At 40.4% G+C, this 23,091-nt stretch overlaps 2 protein-coding genes across 3 annotated transcripts in view; one reads left to right on the top strand and one right to left on the bottom strand.

The window, feature by feature from the left end:
* The window catches only part of SNX25 (sorting nexin 25), a 229,212-nt gene extending 227,606 nt beyond the window's left edge, over window positions 1-1,606 (top strand). Inside the window, exon 19 of the mRNA XM_077477313.1 lies at window positions 946-1,606. Coding sequence (XP_077333439.1) covers window positions 946-1,041 — 96 coding nt within the window. The 3' untranslated portion in view covers window positions 1,042-1,606. The remainder of the gene's footprint in view (window positions 1-945) is intronic.
* LRP2BP (LRP2 binding protein) lies at window positions 1,603-19,735 on the bottom strand. Of its 2 annotated transcripts, XM_077477314.1 has the most exons (9): window positions 19,618-19,735; window positions 17,290-17,417; window positions 16,621-16,730; window positions 14,014-14,127; window positions 11,084-11,226; window positions 10,906-11,011; window positions 6,862-7,085; window positions 4,516-4,681; window positions 1,603-3,558 (listed from the first exon to the last, which is right to left on the bottom strand). In XM_077477314.1, the coding sequence occupies exons 2-9, from the start codon at window positions 17,405-17,407 to the stop codon at window positions 3,493-3,495; spliced, it is 1,047 nt and encodes a 348-aa protein (XP_077333440.1). In that variant the 5' UTR covers window positions 17,408-17,417; window positions 19,618-19,735; the 3' UTR covers window positions 1,603-3,492. The 2 variants fall into 2 exon arrangements, with proteins under 2 accessions (XP_077333440.1, XP_077333441.1); XM_077477315.1 differs by lacking the exons at window positions 16,621-16,730; window positions 19,618-19,735 and having other exon boundaries at window positions 17,290-17,415.
* Between the last annotated feature and the right edge of the window lie 3,356 nt (window positions 19,736-23,091).

Raw genomic sequence — 23,091 nt, forward strand, 5'->3', positions numbered from 1 at the left:
GCACCCGAAATATTGACAAAAAGCATTACTGACAAAATTGTTATAAGTCCCAATTGAAGTTTCCTATCACTTTAGCTGGATATATTGAATGTGCAGCAAAAAGGTAAATGACAAATGTCTTAAAGTTACATTTCTGCACAATACCAGGCAAAATTCCAGAGCGCAGACCTCAAAGGACAGTCTGCTGTCTGTCTGAGTGACAGCATCCGCCTGAAACCCCCGGCACAATAGAGCGCTGCAATATTCAGGGAGCAGGAGTTTTTCTGATTGAGGAGCTCTGGTTCTGAATCAATGTGGGCTGTCTGGTCACACCAGAGAGATCACCACTTTCATTTTTCTCAGCTGCCTGTACCATGCCTATTTCTTCTGGGCACCAGCTGACTCTGTGGGGCAGTTGAGACGGGAGTCTGGATAAGAAGCATTTGTACTGTACTACAATGGTAGAACAGTGCATTGATATTAAAATTAGCATTTTAGTACCCTCCTACTTGTATGGTGGTTGAAATGTTTTTGTTTGTGTAACTCAAACCAGAAGATGGGAGCTAAACATTTTGCACTGATAAGGCATTAAGGTCTTAAGCCGTCCATAGATTAATTGAATCTCAGCCAGTTCATAAGGGATCAACCAAGATTCAATCCATCTTTGGGCAGGCTGGCTGTACTGTACTAAGTCGATCCATCGATAGACTTCAGTACAACCAGCCTGTCAGACCTTTTTTCATGCGATCGCTGCCGGCAGTGATAGCTGTCAGTGGTGATCATTGCGTTCTGCTGGTAGGGAAGGCTCCCTGCTGGCAGAACACTAACTGCTGCAGGAGGTATTCTCCCATCAACACTAACTGTGTTGATGGCGGAATCGAGCGATTTTCTTTCCTTCCACCTATAGTGGAAGGATAGAAGATTGCATAATCTATAGGCTAATAGGAATGTTCTTGTGTTTTTCAGGTACTGATGGAAGTCTGTCTGCTAGAGCTATGTCCAGAACTGAGAAGTCACTTAGAGCAGTTGAAAGCCGGACCAGCCTGCGACAGCACAAAGTGAACCACTACTTCTAATGTCTGTGTAACAATAGACATGCAAATTATTTTCCTCTTTTCCATAGAGGGCTGACTGAGGACTACTTACGCTCCTGTGTCTTTTTCCCCCTTCTTTATTTTATGTAAAATATACAGGTTGGGGAAGCCGTTGCTGTAGTGTAGAATGAGAAGGTAATGCTGCACTCTCACCACTTTTACTCAAAAATGAAGAAAAAGAACCCCTAAAAATGATAATTTGGTTACTGGCTTCTGGATCATGAGATGAGGCACTAAGGACAGGGGACATTTTATCCAGTTCAGTGACATGTGGGGACCGTTAAGGAGCTGGACGTACTCGACATTCAAAGAGCAGACATTTCGTAAGATAGTGTTAAATAATTGAATGTTGTACAGATCATTTCCTCATTGAGGATCCTGAACATTCCTTTATTATTTCCGGTGTATTGAAGAATGTTTTGTGCAATACTTTACGTAATGTTATTGTGAATATTTTATTCTTTATTGCTTTTATTTTTACCAAAGACTGCCCATTATTTAAAATATTTGTAAGCAATAAATACAAAAATTTATTTTTGTCCTTTTAGTTTCTTTATTTAAAAATATGGTAATGTATAGCATCAACCAAACACAATCCCTCTGATACTGATCTCATTTCAACAACATGAATTCTGACTGGTTGCTAAAAATTACTGCTTATAAGTTACTGTGTGTATCCAAATTAAGAATGCTTTTCCAGCAACCAATCATTGAGAGTGTTCTTGGGAAATAACTGTTTGTTCTGCCCAATAGAACATAGATTAGAGGTTTGAATTAGATTGGTGCATAGGGGAAATGCAGACAGTACTTCTAAGAAAACTGTTTTATATGTCCTTTCATTTTCAAAGATCGCTACAAAACAAAATGGAAGATATACAAGCAAATATATAGTTACTTAGTAGGCAAGGTTGAAAAAGACACACGTACATCAAGTCCAACCTATGTGTGTGATTATATGTCAGAAATACATTGTATATCCCTGTATGTTGTGGTCGTTCAGGTGCTTATCTAATAGCTTCTTGAAACTATCGATGCTCCTCACTGAGGCCACCACCTGTGGAAGGGAGTTCCACATCCTTGCTGCTTTTACAGTAAAGAACCCTCTACGTTGTTTAAGGTTAAACCTCTTTTCTTCTAATTTTAATGAGTGGCCCTGAGTCTTGTTAAACTCCCTTCTGCAAAAAAGTTTTATCCCTATTGTGGGGTCACCAGTATTGTATTTGTATAATTAAATCATATCCCCCTCTCAAGCATCTCTTCTCCAGAGGGAATAAGTTCAGTGCTCGCAACCTTTCCTCATAACTAATATCCTCCAGTCCCTTTATTAGCTTTGTTTCCCTTCTCTGTACTTACTCCATTTCCAGTAAATCCTTCCTGAGGACTGGTGCCCAGAACTGGACAGCATACTCCAGGTGCGGCCGGACCAGAGTCTTGTAGAGGGGGAGAATTATCATTTTATCTCTAGAGTTGATCCCTTTTTAATGCATGCCAATATTCTGTTTGCTTTGTTAGCAGCAGCTTGGCATTGCATGCCATTGCTGAGCCTATCATCTACTAGGACCCCCAGGTCCTTTTCCATCCTAGATTCCTCCAGAGGTTCAACCCCCAGTGTATAGCTTGCAAGTATAGCTATGACTCATTGTTACGGTTTCCTGCAGGTCTCCTCTACCCCTCCCTGCAATCATCTGGGACACGTCACAGGTCCCAGGCGATTGCCGGACCATTCAGGACACGCAGCATGACTCGGCTGTGAACCCGCAAGCTATCATAGCCGGGTGCCCCCAGTTGAAATGCCCGCACCAGGAAGAGAGGGAGAGCAGCGATGGCTCAGGTGACCGCAGTGCTGGGTCGTGAGACAGGTGTGTTTATTACAAGTCAGCAGCTACACTTTTTGTAGCTACTGATTTTTAATAAGCATTAAACGACTGGAGCTCCTCTTTAAGCTAACAGCTGATATTACTTGTACACGTTACTTCTGCCCACTAGCAGCAGACACTATAGGAAGGTCTCTACACCGGATTCCTTTACAAATGTATTCTTATTACAGAAGACTTGGTTAGAAGAATAAGAACTCTTTTTTTTTTTTTTTTTTTTTTTATCTATTCATAGAATTCCTGAATAGAGCTATAAAATAAAGCTCTCTCTCTCCTAGAAGTCCTCAAGAAAAACTAAACATATAAAAGTATTATTCAACCCTAGGTATCCACTGAAAGATCTGTGTGGGTGGACTCTCTATGTACAGTAAAAAAGGAGATTGCTACAGAATAAAATCTTCAGAATAATCCCATTTTTTGTTTAGTCTTTACTGTAAGACTAATGCAGATTCTATACCATATGGGAAGAATTGTTACTGAGAATTTATTGGAAATAGTGAAAAACCACAAACACATCAATGTGATGTGAGATCGGGGAAGCAGCTTCAGATCTTTCCAGAAATGACTTCATACTGCAGATCAGCAGTCACATCTGCGTTTAGTAGGTATGCCTGTAAACCGAATAACACATAGCAAAGTGAGATTGTAGATAATGCTGTTCTATCTTCATACATCCTATCAGTATGCTGAAAGTATAACCAATGGAAAAACTTTGCTTTTTTTCAGTTTTGGATAGGTTTAAGGGGGATTAGAGCACCTGTCAGTTTTTATTGCTTTCTGTGGCACCATTAGGGAGATTCACCCTCCTTTTTTTTTGTCCTGGTGGCCGTTATCAGAGAGTGAAAGTATTCATACCTGCACAATATACTTAAAATCACAAATTTTGAGTGGTCACCAAGGCAGGAATAAAGAGGAAATCTTCCAATTGCAACAATAGCTTTGTTGATAAAAAGGGATTTCTTCACTTTTGAAGGGATTTTTTTCTTGTTTCCTGTTGTGGTTATGGGACAAGAGTTGAAGGAAATTCTAATTGGACACAGATGGCAAAAAAAAAAAAAAAACCCTATCGATAAATGATATACTGCTCAGGTGTGTGTACTCAAGCCCCAGGCAGGTGCTGACCCCAGCCCGTCACCATATACGCCATAGAAAAGTGAAAGTGGCCGCACACTGCTGACTTGATCCAAACATCCTTTATTTCTCCAAGATGAGACCAACAGCACAGGGACTTGACAAATTGTTGACAACTTGTCAAGTCCCTGTGCTCTTCATTTCATCTTGGAGAAATAGAGGACTTTTATTTGGATAGAGTCTGCAGTGTGCGGCCACTTTTTATTTTCTTAAGAAAAAAAAAACCCTGAGCCATGGGCTCTATTATTCTGAATATGTTCACATGTGACAGTCATACGTGCCCAATATACTTAATTCTCCAGAAATAGCACCCTTGTGTATAAATATTGGGTGTATGAATGGATGTTCTATTTACTGTGCAGTATATTCTTTGCTAAATGTTACCTAATCATACAAGTGGTACTATTTCTACAACATAATAAATATGAAAAATTTACCTTAGAGTAAAATTTTTTAGCAGCTGTGATGTCCGGTTTTAGGCCTAAACCGAGATGGAGGCATCTGGCCAGATAGAAGTTGGCTATGGCAATTCCTCTGGAGGTATATGTAGGAAGGCAATCTGTAGTCTTTGCCAACAAGTCAATGTTGTCATAGTGTGCGATACTATAAAAGAACAGAGCACAGTAACGGTGACATCAGCAAGTCACCAAACATGCTGTATACTTCTTATTAGGAATCTCATCATGTGGAGTTGCATAGTTCTGGATGGGTAACACACCCATATTATTGTAGCTTATATACTGAGTATTTTATAAAGCTTATGTCAGGGCGAAGTAAAAAAAAATATGCTGCACATCTCTGTAATACAAGCACATTCCCTGTGGTTTATCTTTATAAACACCCTGCAAGTACGGAAAATTGCCTGTTGATCTGCTAGAATTGCACTTGGCTCCTAAATCCTGTCGTAGACTGACAGCACACAGGGGACTCCATCCTGCTTAGTTGTTAAACTATCCAAGTCTTTCCCCTAGCCAATTCTCCATAAAATTTGATTTGTTCTGTAATCCGAAGATTAGAATTGGGAGTGCTAATTAGACTCCGTGAGACAACATAGGATGTGTGCACAGGTCAGCTCTGAATGTCTGGCAGGATCAGGTATTTTTTTAACACTTCCAAAGGTATGTTTAAAGTGGTTGTTAAGCCACTCTGACATTACAATACTATCCTCTCTGTCTCCTAATCCTGTGTCCCCCTCTGTGAGTGATTTATAAAAAAGAAAAATCTGATTATACCTCATTTCAGAGCGGCGCTAACGTGAGCGCGTGGCTCTCTCCTTTCCTCCTCTGACAGCTGCAGTGGGCGGGGTTGAGATTCCCCCCGCTGACATCAGCTGGGAGGGAAGGAGGAGAGAGGGGGGCTGGTCACATAAACGCCAAGTGGCGCTCTGAAATTAGGTATAATCTGCTTTTATTTTTATTTTTTTTATAAATCTCACACACAGGGTTACATAGGATTAGGAGATCGTGAGGATAGTATGGTAGTATAAATATTATTGCAGCAGCAGGAAGTGGGGACGGCCCTGGTTGGAGAGCAGAAAACAGGGCTGCGGATGACAAAAGCACTTAAACTGACCACGGTGTCAGGGCTCAGCAGGCATGATATACCACGATTAGTTTACAGAGGGGAGGGTGGAAAGTGGCAGGATCTGCCAGGTATTTCAGGTGATGCAGTGGACCAAAGTACACAGCACAAGCACTGTGCTGTATAACTTTCTTTAAAGGGACATGATTCATTTTTTATTTTTTTAACGCTTTAAAAGAGCAAAATAGATTTAAAATACATTTAATAGAGCAAAAGGATGCATATAAGAGAAGTTCATTGTTCTAGTTTATATATACTTCCAATACATTATAAATGTTGGTGACTTTCTTTTAGTTCTTTAAAGATGTGGCAATTCATTCCTTAGAACAGGGCCTCAAACTGGCGAAAAAGTCCCATGATGCCTCTGTCAGTGGGTGGCATGCTTGTAACTGTCAGCCTTGCAATGCCTCATGGGACTTGTAGTTTTGCAAGAGCTGAAGGGTCACCAGTTTGAGACCCCTGCCTTAGAAGGAAACCTATCCTGAAATAAGTTTTTAGGCTGACCACCTTTTGAAAATGGCGGTTGACTGATAGTCATCTTGTTAATCTGACCCAGAAAAAGTATGCAACAAAGGAAAGTCTTCTAATTTTGGATTTTTTTCTGAAAGACAAAGAAGAAGGTTCAAAAAGAATTGAAGATATGAGGGTTAGACCCCTACCATTTTCTGGAGAAGGTCATTCAGTATGTTTCGAACCACCTTAAGGTAAGGTAGGCTGCCTTTTGTGTGCGATAGCACCCCCTAATACTTGCCTGAGTCCCATCTCGATCCAGCAATATGCACGACAGCAGCAGCTCTCCCAGATCTATACTTTCTCATTGGCTGAGACAGCAACTGGAGCCACTGGCTTCAGCTACTGTCAATCACAACCAGTGAGCCAATGAGGAGAAAGCAGGGGCAGGGCAGAGCCACTCTGTGTGTGAATGTACACACAAAGCAGGGGCTTGGGTGTAAGCTGGTTTGGGTGCCTCTGTAGCAAACTGCTTGCTTTGGGGGCACTCAGCAGGAGGGAGAGGCCAGGAGCGCCATCAGGGAGAAGAGGAGGATTGGGGCTGCTCTGTGCAAAACCACTGCACAAAGAAGGTAAGTATGACAGGTTTGTTTATATATATATATATATATATAATTTTTTTTTTTTAAAAGCCTTTAATATCACTTAGTCATACAGTAAACCTTTAATGGCAGCGGTATGGGATGTTTTACCTTTGAGCTAACTCAGCCGCCTTTCTGTATAGCTTCCTGTGATAGTAGAATGTGACCAGATGTCCCTGTGCGTATACATTTCCACGCTCAGCTGCTTCCTTCAGACATTCCAGAGCAAACTGTAAATTTCTTTGTATTCCCTGTCCATACAGATACATCACACCAAGAGCTCCCTGTGACTCCACACTGCCATTTCCACAAGCTTCTGAATGCCAGAAGAAAGCCTGCAAGAGACCAGATGACATTCTGCTAACGAGGCCTGGCTGTCTTACAACATTAGAAAGAACTTGTCTATTTTATTTATTAAAATGTCATTGTTCATAATCCATGACCTGTAGAATATGCCTTAATTTCATTAACAGTCTGAACTGGTACACTTTCTTGTCATTTAGCAGTATAACTCTGGAAACTCGAGACTAACCAAATTAAGAGACCATGTTTGATCCATCAGTAAATGCATCTAGGTGTCGTTGAATACAAACAAATTTCGCTGTTCAAAACAGTTTTTCACTTTTTATACAAGGACCTTCAGGAGCTCATATTTAAGAAATGTAAAATATGCCAATATGCAGAAAGTTTACCTGCAAGCTTTGGTCCTAAGTGACGCTATATTAAAGTGGATGTAAACCCACTCTTATCCTTTGTAAACTACTGCCATAGTGGTCATCTATAAGGATATACATGCCTCCTGCATGTATATCCTTATCTAATGTCTCCCCTCTGTCTGTTATAAGACCCAAAAACTGCAGGTCTGTTGTCTGGAGCTTGGTGGGTGGAGTCGTGATGTCAGTAGACTCCCCGCCCACCTCTACACTCCCCTTGGCCAGGCATTGATATTTATTACACTGAACTTCTGCTGGTCTTGTGGATGATGCCCCATGATCACTAACATCCAGTCAAAACCCAGGAAAGTCACCACATGACTTCAGCATGCCCAATCATGCTGAGGTGTGGAGCAGCCAATCCTGGGAGAGCTGGAGAAGAAAGGAGTGGAGATGGGAAGTACACAGAATGCCTCTGCATGAGATATGTAAATCACGTGTCACTCACAGCAAGGGGGAGAAACTGACATCTATTTCTCTGACCCTTTTTATCTCACTGAAAAAAAGATAAGAGGATTGCTCAGAGTTGCATTAACTCTTTTTGGCAAGACTGGGCACAGATGACATGAAATCCTATACTGTACAAGCCTTAATTTAAAAAATAAAAATAAAAAATCAATCAGGTTTACATCCACTTTAAGCATTTGGGGACCTTATATGTATGGGAGTGTGTCCTTTGTTCAGCTCCTCTCCACTCATTGCCATTATTACTGGCATAAGGACAAGCAGCCATTTCTATGTATTGCATAGAAGCTGTCAAAGTGCAGTCACTCCTCTGTAAAATACACTTGCAGATAGTTTGCAAGTGTAATTAACTAATACAGTAAAGTGTAATGATGAGCTTAAAAATGTCATTATTATGTAGGTGTGACCTGTGGTAAAGAACAGATATAAAGGTATACCTAAAGCGGGTATAGGAAAGAATCACCCCCTTTAAAATCACATTTTGTTGCTTTTCAGCCTGAAATTAAGGACACACAGTTTTTGTTTTATCCACTGCATTTACTTTTAATTTATAATATCCAAGTGAAAGATATAACATTAACATGTAAAAAAAAAAAAAAGTAAATTTTAGTCTCGTCTAACCACCTTGCATAGTAGGCGAGGTTGAAAAAAAGAAATCAAGTCCAACCTTAAACGCACCTTGAAGATTCTGAGGCCACATGGAAAAAGGTGTTATGGTCAGATGAGACTAAAATGTATTTGTTTGGCCTCAACACCAAACGCTATGTTGGAAATCCAATACAGCTCACCACCCAACTAACCCCATTCCTACAGTTAATCATGGAGGTGGTAATATCCTGTTATGAGGTGTTTCTCTGCAGCAGGGACTGGAGCATTTGTCAGGATATGGGGCAAAATGCCATCAAATTCTTAAAGAAAATCTGCTGCCCTCTGCCAGAAAGTTGTCAATGGGAAGAAGGTTTACCTTCCAACGTGACGATGACCCAAAGCACACAGCAAAAATGACTACACAGTGGCTGAATGAGAAAAAGATAAATGTCACAATATCAGCCGCCAACTGGCGGGCCCTTTTTAGATGTTTGGGCTAGTGAAATGGACAGGATCGAACATATAGTAGCATGGGATAATAAGAATGAATCCCACACCACTATGTGGACTGTATGGCTACACTTTAGTTTTTGCCTCTGAAATTACTGTTTTTTTTATCGGATACAACTAATGATACTTCCTCTGGGTCCTCTCATTTCCTTGCCTCCTCCTTTTTTTTTTCTCTCTCTGTCCCACACCTTCTTTATTACATTTATAAGGTTATGGCGATCTTAACGGAGAGAAACAGCCACTCATCTGTCCCATGGTCCAGCGGTGTGTTCACCCAGTCGATCTCACCTGGTGTCTCTGGTCCCCGACGCTGGGATCTTCACTATGGTCACCCGACTGTGACAGCTTATGTCATCACAGCCAGGTGCCCACTGTGCATACGTGAGTCGCGCTGCACGTTGTGAATGGTGGATGCAGTTATCTAGGACCTGTCAGTGTCCCAAAAGACTGCAAGGGGTGAGGGAGGAGAACTTCAGTTTCCGACCGCCATGGCGCTCTGAACGAAAATGGTACCTGTCAAAATTGGGAACCTGCTTGACCCCCCCCCCCCCCCCCTCGCTCCTCAAAAGTGCCAATTGGTCAAGCGGAAGCAGAACAGGGTGAAATTACTTGAAGACTGCAGTTCGCAAACGGTCACCATCAAATTTAACTGAAGTTGAGCAGTTCTGCAAAGAAGAGTGGGCAAGTATTGCAAAGTCTAGATGTGCAAAGTTAGTAGAGACATATCCCAACAGACTAAAGGCTGGAATTAAAGAAAAAGATGGTTCAACGAAATACTGACACAAGGGGTGATCCTTTTTCCAACTCGGTGATTCTGTGTTTGAATTTTTTTTTCCTGACAAGTTGGTTTTATATATTTCATATGAATGTTATAATTTGCACTAGTAAATACAGTTTGATAAAACAAAAACTTAATTTCAGGCTGAAAAGCAACACAATGTGATTATTTTAAACGGCTGTGGGTGATTATTTTCTATTCCCACTGTAATTAGCAAATTTGGAAAATAAATTATACTTAAAAAAAAAAAACAAAAAAAAAAAACTTCCAGCTAGGCTTACCAAAACCTATACACAACAGTGTAGCAATGTGCAGCAGTCACATCCCTCTTATCATTGTATTACATTACGAAGCAGCAGCATAGAAAATGACCCCATTACTATTGAATTTTATGGTCATTTCATAGTAAGTGGCTGTTCATCACAGGATTGCAGCATTCTACTTATAAATATTACCATGTAATTTCTTTTTTCTGTGAGGGTTTCCACATGTGTAATGGATGACGATGTGCCTAAGCCCAGGGGAAATACTAAACATCCTGTCCGATTTTATAGTATCTTGAAATTAAAATAGTTTTGGTAGAAAATGGCACTAATGGATATATGTAATTTTCAGTTCTCGCATATTTATAGCTATAATTTTATTACAGTATAAAAACAGCGTTCCTCATAGCAATTTTTGGAATATAACAAAATATCTTTTGACTAATGGATTAGATCCTGGTTCTAACCAATGGCATGGTGAAAAACATAAATAGATAATATGTTCTATCAGTTTCAGTAGTCCTGGGAAGATGTAGTGTACAGAATAGTCTGGTGCATGGCAAAGTAGATTACAGCAATAACTTCTCTTAATATTTCCTTGATCTCAAACCTGATAAAATACCTTTATCCGCTATTTAGTAAGGCAACCCATAAATGATTCATAGGGTATCCTCCTGCTGTGCTATTGTATTATAATGGTGGGGAGCCTTCCCTGCTGTCAGAATACACTGATTAGCACTGCTCGCTACAGCTGGGGGAGCTGATTGAGTGGCAAAAAGTCAACAGGGCGATTCACAGAAGTCGATCGGTAGGATCAGAATGATACAAATCAAATCACCTTTTTCAGATTCATGCTTTGAGGTCGTGAATAAAACATTCCTAGTGTACTCTGAGCCTTTACACTGGCTTTAGGATTCCCATTGTCAGCTGCCAGAAGCCACCACCTAGAGTAAAAGGAAGCAGACATGACATGTGTGGCCTGGCTGGCATCCAATCATTTCAGGAAGAATTACTACCTCTCTGCTTCTTCATCAGAGTGACGAATCCCGCATCCTTCAAAACACGAAAGTCCCAGATTGTATGCCGCTGCATATTTCAGGTGTTCTGCTTGCAAGCTGTTTGAGTTGACAATTATTTTCATGTACTCCACTCCTTTTCTCTGGACAAGAGGAAAAAATCTGTTATATTTAGACATATTTTTATTTTCCTGTGAATACTTTTTTTTTTTGTGACGTAGGAACGGGTGAGAAACTCTGGCAAGTTACTGCTATCTGTAATAGGTGATTGACATGAAGTGTAATGATTCACCTAACACGGGTAGGAAAGGGTTAGGATCTTCATAGATAGGCTGATCCTGTTTTCTCTGATCCTCCCCTTCTTTTACTGTCTCCAATCCATCTGCTGATAGCTTAGGAGGCATTCTGCACATGCTTAATTTGGTGTGGATCGTTAGAGAGTTGTTTTTTTTTTTTTTTTTTGGAGGATGCATGTGATCAGCAACGGGCCAATCAGCACTGTCCAGACAGAGGGTCAGGGGTTCTGCAGCCTCCTAGGACAGTCGGAGGAGAATCAAAACTCCTACGAGCTTTATCCAGACACTGATAGAAGTCGCAAGACTGATATATACTGCTGATGAGAAAAGGTATTTAGCAGTTTATATTTATTAAAATAATTGTTCTGTCTACTGTGGGAGACCAGTTTAACATTTTAACATCAGTTGATTTCTACTTTTCAGCTGCCTACAGTTTGGTATACTTGGGTGTGCTATTAGTCTGTGTGGGCAGTAGCTGTCTGTGGGCACATGTGATAGTTCAAAGATGTTCACTTTAAATAATAATAATAAATACAAGCATATTTTTTTGCAGGTAAAAAAATGTGCATTTATTTATTTTGGAGCCTGTAATGCATTGCACCAGTAATCAGCAGTTACACTGACAGGAACTACCAGTTAATTGAGAACTAAAAGCCAACATCCGCAAAGGATGTTGAGACTTGTAGTTTATTCATACACAGAGCTCTGTGTATGAATGACATGGCTGAGTGGGCAGATCCCCTCCCTGTAGTGCAGATTTCAAAAACTGACAGCTAGTACCGGGAACTTCTCCCTATACTGCTGTCACAGGGAGGGATCGGGCCAGTGGCTGCAGCATTGGGAACATGTTACATCACCAGTACAACATGCAGGCATTACCCCGGAACAACTACTTGAAGTCAAATGACGTACCAGGTATGTAATTTGGCGGCATGTGGTTAAAGTGGAAATGAACTCTCCCCAATCAACACTGATTATTTTTAATACTCATGCTGCTAGAATTAGTAAATAGATACAGTATATCATATTTACTTGTTTTAAACTTTTTCTTTTTTTTTTAAGATTTCTTAAGTTACTTCCATGTTTCGTGTCTAGGTAAATTATATCATACATCCCAGGAGTCTTCAGGAGAGGAAGAGGAGAGGGGTTATCTCAACTAAGCACACTCTCCTGCATGCATGAGCTAAGGGCAGATGGACTCCAGGAAGTAATTGCTACATGAATCAATTGCCCTAAAGCTGGGTTCACTTCTATGCGAATTGGATCTGTTTTTCACTGCATCCAATTTGCAAGAAGTAGATTGTGGCTGGCTCTTTATGAAGCCGGTTCACATATCTCTGTTGCGGCTGCAAAGCAGCTTGCACAGAAACGATGTGCGTATTTTGCTCCATTTCAGGGCCGATTTCAGGCAAAAATTTGTCCCTGAAACAAAAAACAGGGAGGCACCAGACCCCTGCCACGAGTCGCATCCGTCCGAGGTATGAATCCAGCCTTACTCAAGGTGGTCACAGCCATAAATGCTAGGGGGATGTTTTTCAAAGTGATTTCTGAACAAAATAAAGCCTAGAGACATGGGTGGATGGGGGTGTTTGCTTTGAATATTAAAAATGAATTAAATTGTGTTTTTGGTTTATGGTGCTCAGATGCAGTGAAGATCCCCTTTAGCCTAGTGGTGATCAACTCTTTTGATATAGGGGTCCTCAAGTGCTGTCCCTGGTATCAGCAAAGGGCTGTGCATAATATATTGTGAATACAATGATATAGAAAGCTGAAAGAGACTGCAGACATGCAGCAGGAGATGGTCCAAGCCTCAATATACTATAGAGGTTGTTTGGAGACTTACTATATGAGATGGTCATACACCGAAATTATAAGTGGCTGCTAGAAATCACTGCTCTTACAGCACCGTCACAAAATAAATACTCCCTACAGTCCTCTGAAAAATAACTTCTGCCTCAATTGATATTTCTCTAAGCAAGATCCTTTATAAAAGATCAGAAAAAAAAAAAAAAAAACATGAAAAGAGGAAAGGGGAGGACATAACAGGAGAAAGTAAGACCGTATAAAATAAATAATTCAAGCAATTAACAACTTGAAGTTTAAAGTGTATTTTCCTTCACCGGCCTTAGTAAGTCTTAAGCCTCATACACACGATCGGACTTTGTACAAACTTTCCTGTGGATTTTTGTACAAAGGGCGTTGGCCCTGAACTTGTATTGCATACACACAGCAGGACTTTTTCAGCCAACTTTCACCAAATCATGTTGTTTTTCTGCTCTTTACCGCCACCTTTAGTCAACTTCTGTATTGTTGTCTGATCTTTTGCATTGGTTCTGAGCATGCCTGTTTGTACTTTGTACAAAAGTCCTATGGTTTTCTCTACACACGATCGGACTTTGCTTAATTGGACTTTTGTTGCCAGAAAGTTTGTCCGTTCGCACAGCCAACAAAAGACAGATGAAAACCAAAAAAGTTTGTCCGATGGAGCTTACACACGGTCGGATGTTGCTCCAAAACAGCTAATTTGCATGTTTGTTGTCAAAAAGTCTGATCGTGTGTGTGGGCCTTTATGGTAAGTTTGTTGGAATGAATTGTCCGGTGAGGGGGTCTCTTTAAAGGGTTGTCAATACACACCTGATCTTCTTGAATCCCTAGACCATCATAATACATCACTGCAATCTGATACAAAGCTTGGTAGTCATCATCTTTGATTTTATGAAACTGCAGCAGTGCATCTTCATACCACCCCTGTGAAAAATAAATGTAAATCAGTTTAAATGAAATGTGCCTAGAGACCTTCATCAAACTGTTTTCCATAGACTCACATCTAATCCATAACCATGAAATACAACCCACATTTGAACCCAATTACAGCTGTAGCCTAAAGCTGGCCATACACTGAGCGATTGCAACTGGCTCCCAACGAACCGGACAAAACTTGGTCAGTGGGTGGCCCTGTCGAGACCACTCTGCCCAACAACCTTCAATTGAAAAATCAAAGGAGCTAGGCAAAATATTGTTGGAGGAAACAGTGCCTGCATCCAATTAGATCCAGGCACCATTCACGTATTCTGACAGCTGGAGGTGTCGCCTGTCAGAATACAATAGCCATAGCGAGAGATTCATCCACACACTATTTAGCATGAATGGAGGATTCTGTTAGATCTTTTTCACTCAGTCTGCAGGCTGCACAAACAAAATCTTTAAGTGTTTGGTCAGCTTTACTCATCCTATAGATTGTACCCACAATCCTACCTCAAAGCTGGTTTTACTGCCATCATGCAATGAAAATCTGCAAGGCTACAAGAAAGAGCTATGAACGTATAAGAGACTGCTGCATGATATAACAGACTGCTATTAGAGGCTGGGTTCACACCACAGCATGGAGTGGCTCACAGCAGGGGGTTCCGGTGCTTCCCCTTTCACCGTTTCAGGTGTGATTCCAGTCCGAATTTTTGGCTGAATTCGGACCTGAAGCGGACCAGAAGACGCACAGGGCTCCTGTGCAATTTGCACTGGAGCCGCGCCAGAGATGTGTGAACCGGCTCCATAGAGAGCCGGCACAATCTCCTGAAATGCAAATTGGATGCGGAGGAAACCCACATCCAGTTTGCACTAGTGTGAACCCAGCCTAAAGGATAGGTTCACCTCTGGGAACACATTACACCCATTTTTAGGGTGGAACGTGTAACATTTTCCCACTGCTGCAGCCTCTTACCGACTTGCCGCCTGTAGTGACAGTGAGATGGAGATCATCTCCCTGAACTCACTGTCTCAATTTACTTATTCATTCAGAGGAGAACTACAACTACCAACAGAATTTGCAGCTGTCGGCTTGTAGTTCTTAATGAATTACAAGGACGCTGTTGAGCACTCTAGGTAGTTCATTGATGCTTCCTGTCATTGTGTAACTGCCTGCCCATACAATGTATGTTTACACTGACAGTCTGCAGGAGTCCTGCATGGAACCCACAATCTGCTGTTGGCCAGTGCAATGCCTTGCAGGCTCCTAGTTTAAAAAAAAAAAGAATAAATGCACAATAAATGCACATTTCATTTTTTTACATGCAAAACATGTTACTTGTGTATATATATATATATATATATATATATATATATATATATATATATATAGACTATTACGGGCTTCGACCATGTAACAAAACACTTCTGAACCATGAGTGACCCCAAATTTAGAAGAGATTACTAGATATAACTAGCAAGTTATAGAAGACTGCTCATTACTGCTGCCATAAGATCACTTTTTGTACAGCACTCTACCTTGCAGCCTCTGCATGTTATTGCGTGTGTGTGTGTGTGTGTGTGTGTATATATATATATATATATATATATATATATATATATATATATATATATATATGTCAAAATCAATGTATTGTTCTAAACCAGGGGTGCCCAACCAGTGGCCCGGGGGCCACATGTGGCCTGCGACCTCCTGATCTGGGATAGAATAGAAAGAATACTGTTATTAAAGGTCAGTTTATTACTAAAATCACAGTGTATATATGGACATATCTTTTCTGCAGTGGTTACTGGGCTGCTTTCAAACTGATCCACAGGTGCAGAGCAGTTTACCTGCAGGTTACCTACAGTGATCCATAGACTTCTATTATTACCTGTGCATTTAGTGAGCTTTCTGAAAGTGCACCAAACTTGCAGAATATAATAGAAGTCTATTACAAACTGCAGGAAAGCCAAAGGTACACTGCGTTGCATACGTGGTGCGAATAAACCCCAGCGCATCAGTGTGAAAGCAGCCCTGGACCCCTTTCACATGGTGAGACCGACCAATTGGACCCTCCATTCACCTCTAAGTAGTGGCAGACATAAACCTACTTGTGTTCTATCTACAATACGATCCGCCAAAAAGTATCATGGGCTGCGTCTGTGTCCGCTCTGCAAATACAGAGTGGGCACGGACATGCCATCCACCAGCTCCGCTCATTGTGGCCTGCGACCGGTTACCAAGTCGCTTAAGTGGCCCTCTCTCTTCAAAAGGTTGGGCACCCCTGTTCTAAACTGATCTGCTACAGTACTAAACTCCAACCCATCCCATGATCCATATCTGATTTATCTGATGGTGATACTCACTACACATTTTTGGTAACATGTAAATGTTGTACCCACTGTAAGGTTGTACATTATTCCTATACAGTTTACTAAAATGATGGTGTGCCCTTATATGTCCAAAGATAATAATATATCAAGAAAATGTCTTACCTCTTCAAAATAGAGTTGACCAAGAAGGAAAGTTGTATCTTTATCCCCTTCTTGAATTCTCTTTTTTAAGTAATGTTCTGCAATCTCAACTAACTCAGAGTGGTTATAGCCTAAAAGCCATAAAAAATATATTTGCCATCATCATATCAGTCATGATATGAATTCTATAAACCCATACATATTATTTTTACATGGAACATATCAGTATGGTCAGTAATGCTGAATCCATAACTACCCCTATAGCATAGACATACACAACAGCACACAAACACAAACTGACCGACAGATTGATAGGCAGTTTTCTCCAGACACTCGGTATGAGTACAGTTATACTTTATAGTGTATTATGGAATGACGGTAGCTTGTATAAGATCTGTGGTTTGATTTTTTTTTCATCATATTCTGCATAATAAATGTAGTGGGGAAAGTTATTCCTACATGGAAGACAATACACCAGCTCCAACCTCTCTAAGCCCTCCCTTCCCAATTCCATATTTTGGTTACCATGCCTGGGACCCTTACTGTCCTTATAACGTAAATAGAAAAAAGGTTCATAGGTTATCTAGCATTTTTTTGAACATAGTTGTATGTGTGGCTATATCTACGATATATTATCAGCTGGACAATAGTAGAATTATTAAGAAAAAATTGCAATATGTTAAGGCTTACCTGCAAGTTCACATTTTTCACATTCTACCTTCTTGGGGAACCCCGGTAACTGGGTGACTGTATATAGGATGTCTCCTTCTTTACTCCGGGGCAGAGGCTCAGAACTCAGGTTCTCCATTCTTCGCTCTCTGAGGACAAGCAATACATGTACAGCCAGCTAGTTCATTGTTGTAGGAAAGCAGATGCAAAGAGGCCCAGAACAATAGTGGAACTGTTGCCCTTTATAGATAAGATGCCCTTGTTGTATTTGAGAGTGGAGTGGAAACCAATTTGGCTGCTATGGGAAACGAATCTGCTAATTTCTAATAGACTACCATGAAAACCCACACTTGTCTCCATTTGTCCATATCTGAGAGAAGAACCATCTGAACTGCCATATAGCCATCATCCAAACCTGTAGCCATACTGTATATAACAGATTCAATCTGAAAGTTTGAAATGGATTTCTAGCCCTGAGCATTCATTTTTCCATGAGTGTACACCCCACAGTCTACCTGTCAGTGTAAATGATAGACCTAGTCCTAGCCCATTATCAGACTGTCATTTTACTAGAACTGGTAATATCATAGCTCGGGGTATTCCTTACTACTCATATGGAATAATATAGAACTATTTTGGGTAATCGTTAAATCAATCGGTTTAATTCGGCTTTAACTGAACAACCTGAAGATAGAAGCTGATTGGTTGCTATGCACAACTGCTCCAGTTTAGATAAATCGCCCTCCTCCACATCCATGATTTTAAGGTTCCATTCACACCAGATGCATATACAACGTGCATAGTAAAAGCAATAAATCACAATAGAAGTAATTCGCACCAGTGCATTTTGCTGATGTTTGCTGCCCTATGCTGAAAGAAAAGTAGAACAAGCCCTACATTTTTCAGCATAACTTGTAAACGCATGTAACTGCATTGCAATGCATAATGTATATATGTAAAGTTTCCCTTAAAAATGACTGAAGTTAAAAGAAAAGTATTACAGCGCAACGCAGTGCATGTTAAACACAACGCAGTTTGTCAATGCACATCAATGCCTGTGCGTTTACCTGCACTGAATGCACACATTGCGGTGTAAATGGACATTAAAGCAATTGTGTCAGGGTACATTCACATCATGTGCAGTAGGACTGTGTTAGGCGGATATTCTAGCGCAGTCTCACCGCAACACAAGGCAAAATGCTTTGCCTCCTGTTTAGCCGGTTCACACCACCTCATTGCAGTGGTTTGCGCTGAAAAAAAAGTGCGGCCAGCCATACTTTCTTCCAGCGCGAGGCAATCCAACACCTCACACAGCTCATTCCCAGCAGCCTGTGTGGTGACTTGTATGTGTGATGGTGACTTAGGCCTTGATCACATATTGTGTAGCGGCAACAACTTTCAAAGCACTATTGTCACAGGATTCTGCGTGTTGCATAGGGCCAGCCCATTCCCTCGAAAGGGCTGCCCTATGGGCATTTGTCACCAGAAAAAAGCTTGTGCTCTTTTTCGGGTGACATGCTTCATGTGATTTTTAAAGGCATGGTTTGCCACACGATCCTGTTGCACAACAATCGTGGAAGAACAGCATTGCTTTTTGAATACCATTGAAGGATAATGGCACCCAAACCAGCACCTTGCAGCGATTGCTACATGATTCAGGATCACGGGCAGAATTGTGATTCCAAATTGCTGAGTGTGAACCAAGTCCTAGAGGTGGTGTGATGGGTTGTTACAATACATCACACTGTTTACTTTTTTGCTCAACTTTATTAAAGTGTCACAAAATAAATGACACTTCATTCAAGTCTATGCACCGCAGTATGTGAACAAGGCACAGAGAAGAAAAAGGTTTTCCATGCACCTTTGTGTTGATCTAAACATATGGTGTGAATGAGCCCTAAGGGCGTTCCACAAATGGGCACAAAAAAAGCACAGTGTTTGTGACACCATAGTTTGTTAAGGGTGCCCCAAATGTGACATACAGATGTGCGTTTTTGCACATGTCAAAATGCGTGGTCAAAAAATGTGTGAAGTTTCAATCCCAAAGAGCTTCTTTGATGCATTTGTGACGTGTGGGGTAGTGCCCTGAAGTTTATGGGCTGCACTATGCGTGTAGCATGGAACGCTAGGCTTGAACCTATCAAATATTGATAGGTCCATGTGTACAAGTCTGGAGGCACTTCACTTCCACAAACACCATCCTCACCCACCACCCCCCTCCAAATGAAGAGCCAACTTGCCTCCAATCACAACAAGATACCAGTGCTCAGCCCTGTTTTGTTAGGGAATTGCTGGGACTTGTAGTACATAGCAGTGCTCAGCTCTCCCATCATCACAATCTTTACAAACCTTCCTTCATGTAGCAGGCACAGCTCCCCAGGGCACACAGGACAATGCAGAGCATGCACGGTCACGTGCTCACTGTGTGTGTTTGCTCCATCGCCTCGGCAACTGTTGCCTGGCTACCTCAAATGACGTGTCCTGCCCAGAGCTCAGTGTATGACATGTGATCTGATACATAGGAGATTCCTTGCTGATAGGAGCATGGCGGAGGCTGGGGATCAGGGGAAGAACAGCTTCACACACAGAATACACACAGACCACCTTCCCATTGTTATCTGTATACCGACATTGCAGACAGATTTCCTTGGAGGTTATTGTTACTGTTTCAGTTTAATGATCAGAGGGGTTTGCTAGTTAAAAATCATTTTTTTTTTTTGCTAGAAAATTACTTAGAACCCCCAAACATTATATATATATATATATATATATATATATATATATATATATATATATATATATATATATATTTTTTTTTTCAGACACCCTAGAGAATAAAATGGTAGTCGTTGCAATACTTTGTCACACCGTACTTGCGCAGCAGTCTTACAAGCACAAATTTTGGGGAAAAAAAAACACTTTTTTGAATTAAAAAAGTAAGACAACAGTAAAGTTAACTAAATTTTTTTATTATATTGTGTAAGATAACGTTACGCCAAGTAAACTGATGCCCAACATGCTGTGCTTCAAAATTGTGCCCGCTCGTGGACAGGTGACAAACTTTGACCCTTAAAAATCTCCATAGGCAACATTTAAAAGTTTCTACAGGTTACCAGTTTTGAGTTACAGAGGAGTAGAAGTATTGCACTCTCTCTAACGATTGCAGCGATACCTCACATGTGTAGTTTGAACACCGTTTTCATATGCGGGCGTTACTTAGGTATGCGTTAGCTTCTACACACAAGCTCTGCGGGACAGGGTGCTTTAAAAAAAACTTTATTTTATTTTTTCTTATTTTTGATTTTTACACTGTCCCTTTAAAAAAAAATTTGGGTAATTTTTATTCCTATTACAAGGAATGTAAACATCCCTTGTAATAGAAAAAAGCATGACAGGACTGATTTAATGTGAGATCTGGGGTCAAAATTGCAATTAAAAAAAAAAAAGTATTTAAAAAAAAAGAATAATTCCCCTTTAAGACCATTGGGCGGAAGTGACGTTTGATGTCGCTTCCGGTGGGAGGGGGGGCCCTCTCTAGCCCCTGATAAAAAGGTGGCAAGACCACTTTTATCAGAGAGAGGACCTTCCGGTGTTTAAAATATACCAGGGTAATGGCAGCTAGCTGTTGCCATAACCCTGGTATTCTACGTCAAAGTACCAACTTACAACGATGGCTGGCTGGCAGTTTTTCAGGCGGATCTGAGCGGGCCATCCATTGACTTGTATGGGCAGGTGGATATCAGTGCAGATGTGTCTGCTGACACCCGCCTGCCATACAATCTGTCAAGATCTGCTAGAAACGGACGAATGGCATTACGGTCGTCAACCATTTAGCGGATCGAATGAAAATGGACATGCTGTTCATTTTCATCTGATCTCCAGTGTTGGTCATCCTATTTTAAAAAAGTAATTAGTTAACTTACAAATTACTTCTCCCAAAAAGTAATTGTGTTAGTAACTCAGTTACTACATTGGAAAAATAATTAGTTACTGCGTCTATGTAACTGACAATTGCGCTGACGTGTAATGTTGTACCCAAACAAAATCGATGATTTTTTTTTCCCCACAAACAGTTTTCTTTTAGTGGTATTTCATCACCTCAGCGGTTTTTATTTTTTGCGCTAGAAACAAAAAAAGACTGCCAATTTTGAAAGAAAAAAACAATATTTTTTACTTTCTGCTATAAAACATATCCAAAAATAAATAAATTAAAAATAAGAATCTATTCATCAGTTTAGGCTAATATGTATTCTACATATTTTTGGTAAAAATAAATATCGCAATAAGCGTATATTGATTGGTTTGCACATAAGTTATCGCATCTACAAACTATGGGATAGATTTATGGACTTTTATTTTTTTATTGTTCTTAGTGGTAATGGTGGCGATCTACGACTTTTAGCTGGACTGCGACATTGCGGCGGACAAATCTGACCCCAAGTGACAGCTTTTGGGGACCAGTGACATTATAGTGATCATTGCTAAAAAAAAAAAAAAAGCACTGATCAATGTATAAATTACACTGGCAGGGAAGGAGTTAACACTAGTGGGCGATCAAGGGGTCAAGTGTGTTCTAACTGTGTGGGAGATGGGCTTACTGCCACAACTCAGAGATCGCTGTTCCTGATCACTAGGAACAGCAGATCTCAATGTTGTCCCGTCAGAAAGGGGATCCGCCTTGTTTACATAGACAGATCCCCATCCTGTCTCTCTGTACCGCCATCACACGCGTACCCACTGTATCTCATGTACAAACCAATGTAAAGGTACGTCGCTTTGCGCAGCCGAGCCACTTTGCCGCAGTATATATGTGGAAAGGCAGTCGGCAAGTGGTTAATAAACCTAACCCCCTTCTTTTCCAGACCATTTTGAGTGCTGTGATAGTATGATTGACAACTATTCAGTCATGTAACTCTCCATCAAAATAAATTTTATATAGTTTTTTTTGAGACCGGTAGAGCTTTCTATTGGTGGTATTTATTAACCACTGTGGGTTTTAGTTTTTACTATATGAAGCAAAAAGGTCAAATGTGTAAAGAAAACTAAACAAAAGTTATAACACATCAAATAATTAGTCTTTCTTTATCAAATTAGACCAGAATGTATTCTATAAGGGATGCCAGGTGTCATATTATACATATAGAGGCAGGAGGGGCTGCTGTGAAATTCTGTTTGGTAGATCTCAGTGCTTATTTTAAACCATGGCAACACTGCATTTAGGCTACATTGCTTTTTTTAGGTGATCACTGTTAAATGACGATGCATTTGGGAGTGGGCAAGGTAACCAGGCATAACATTCCACCATTATTGGTTTTCAGTGGCACTTTAACCCACCTCACCTTTGAGAAACAATCACACAATCATCGCTGGTTGTTGCTTTCATTACATAGTTTTTCTTAGGATTATTGTTGGGAGGTGTTGCACTTCATTAAGAGTTTACCAATTTAATTTGGCATAGTTGACCTATCTTTAGCGTATTTTGTTTTGAAATAGACACAACCTATCAACAGTGGTGAAAATAATTATCTGATCCTCTTCAGATTTTCAGATTTACAAAGAAATAAAGCGTCTATAATTGTCATCATATGTATTTTTAAATGATAGAGACAGGATATCAACCAAAAATCCAGAAAAACAAAAACAAAACATGATACAAATGTTATAAATTGAGTTGCAGTTCAGTGAGTAACATAAGTATTTAATCCACTACCAACCAACAATAATTCTGGCTCCCATAGACTGGCTATAGTATATGCTTATGTGGTACCCAGATTAGCACTGTCAATTAAGAAGGTGCTCCTAACAAAAACTCGTTATGTGTAT

The sequence above is a fragment of the Lithobates pipiens genome, unplaced genomic scaffold (assembly GCF_037356315.1).
Source record: "Lithobates pipiens isolate NorthernLeopardFrog02 unplaced genomic scaffold, aLitPip1_a1.2 Scaffold_13, whole genome shotgun sequence".
In the NCBI taxonomy this organism is placed as follows: Eukaryota; Metazoa; Chordata; class Amphibia; order Anura; family Ranidae; genus Lithobates; species Lithobates pipiens.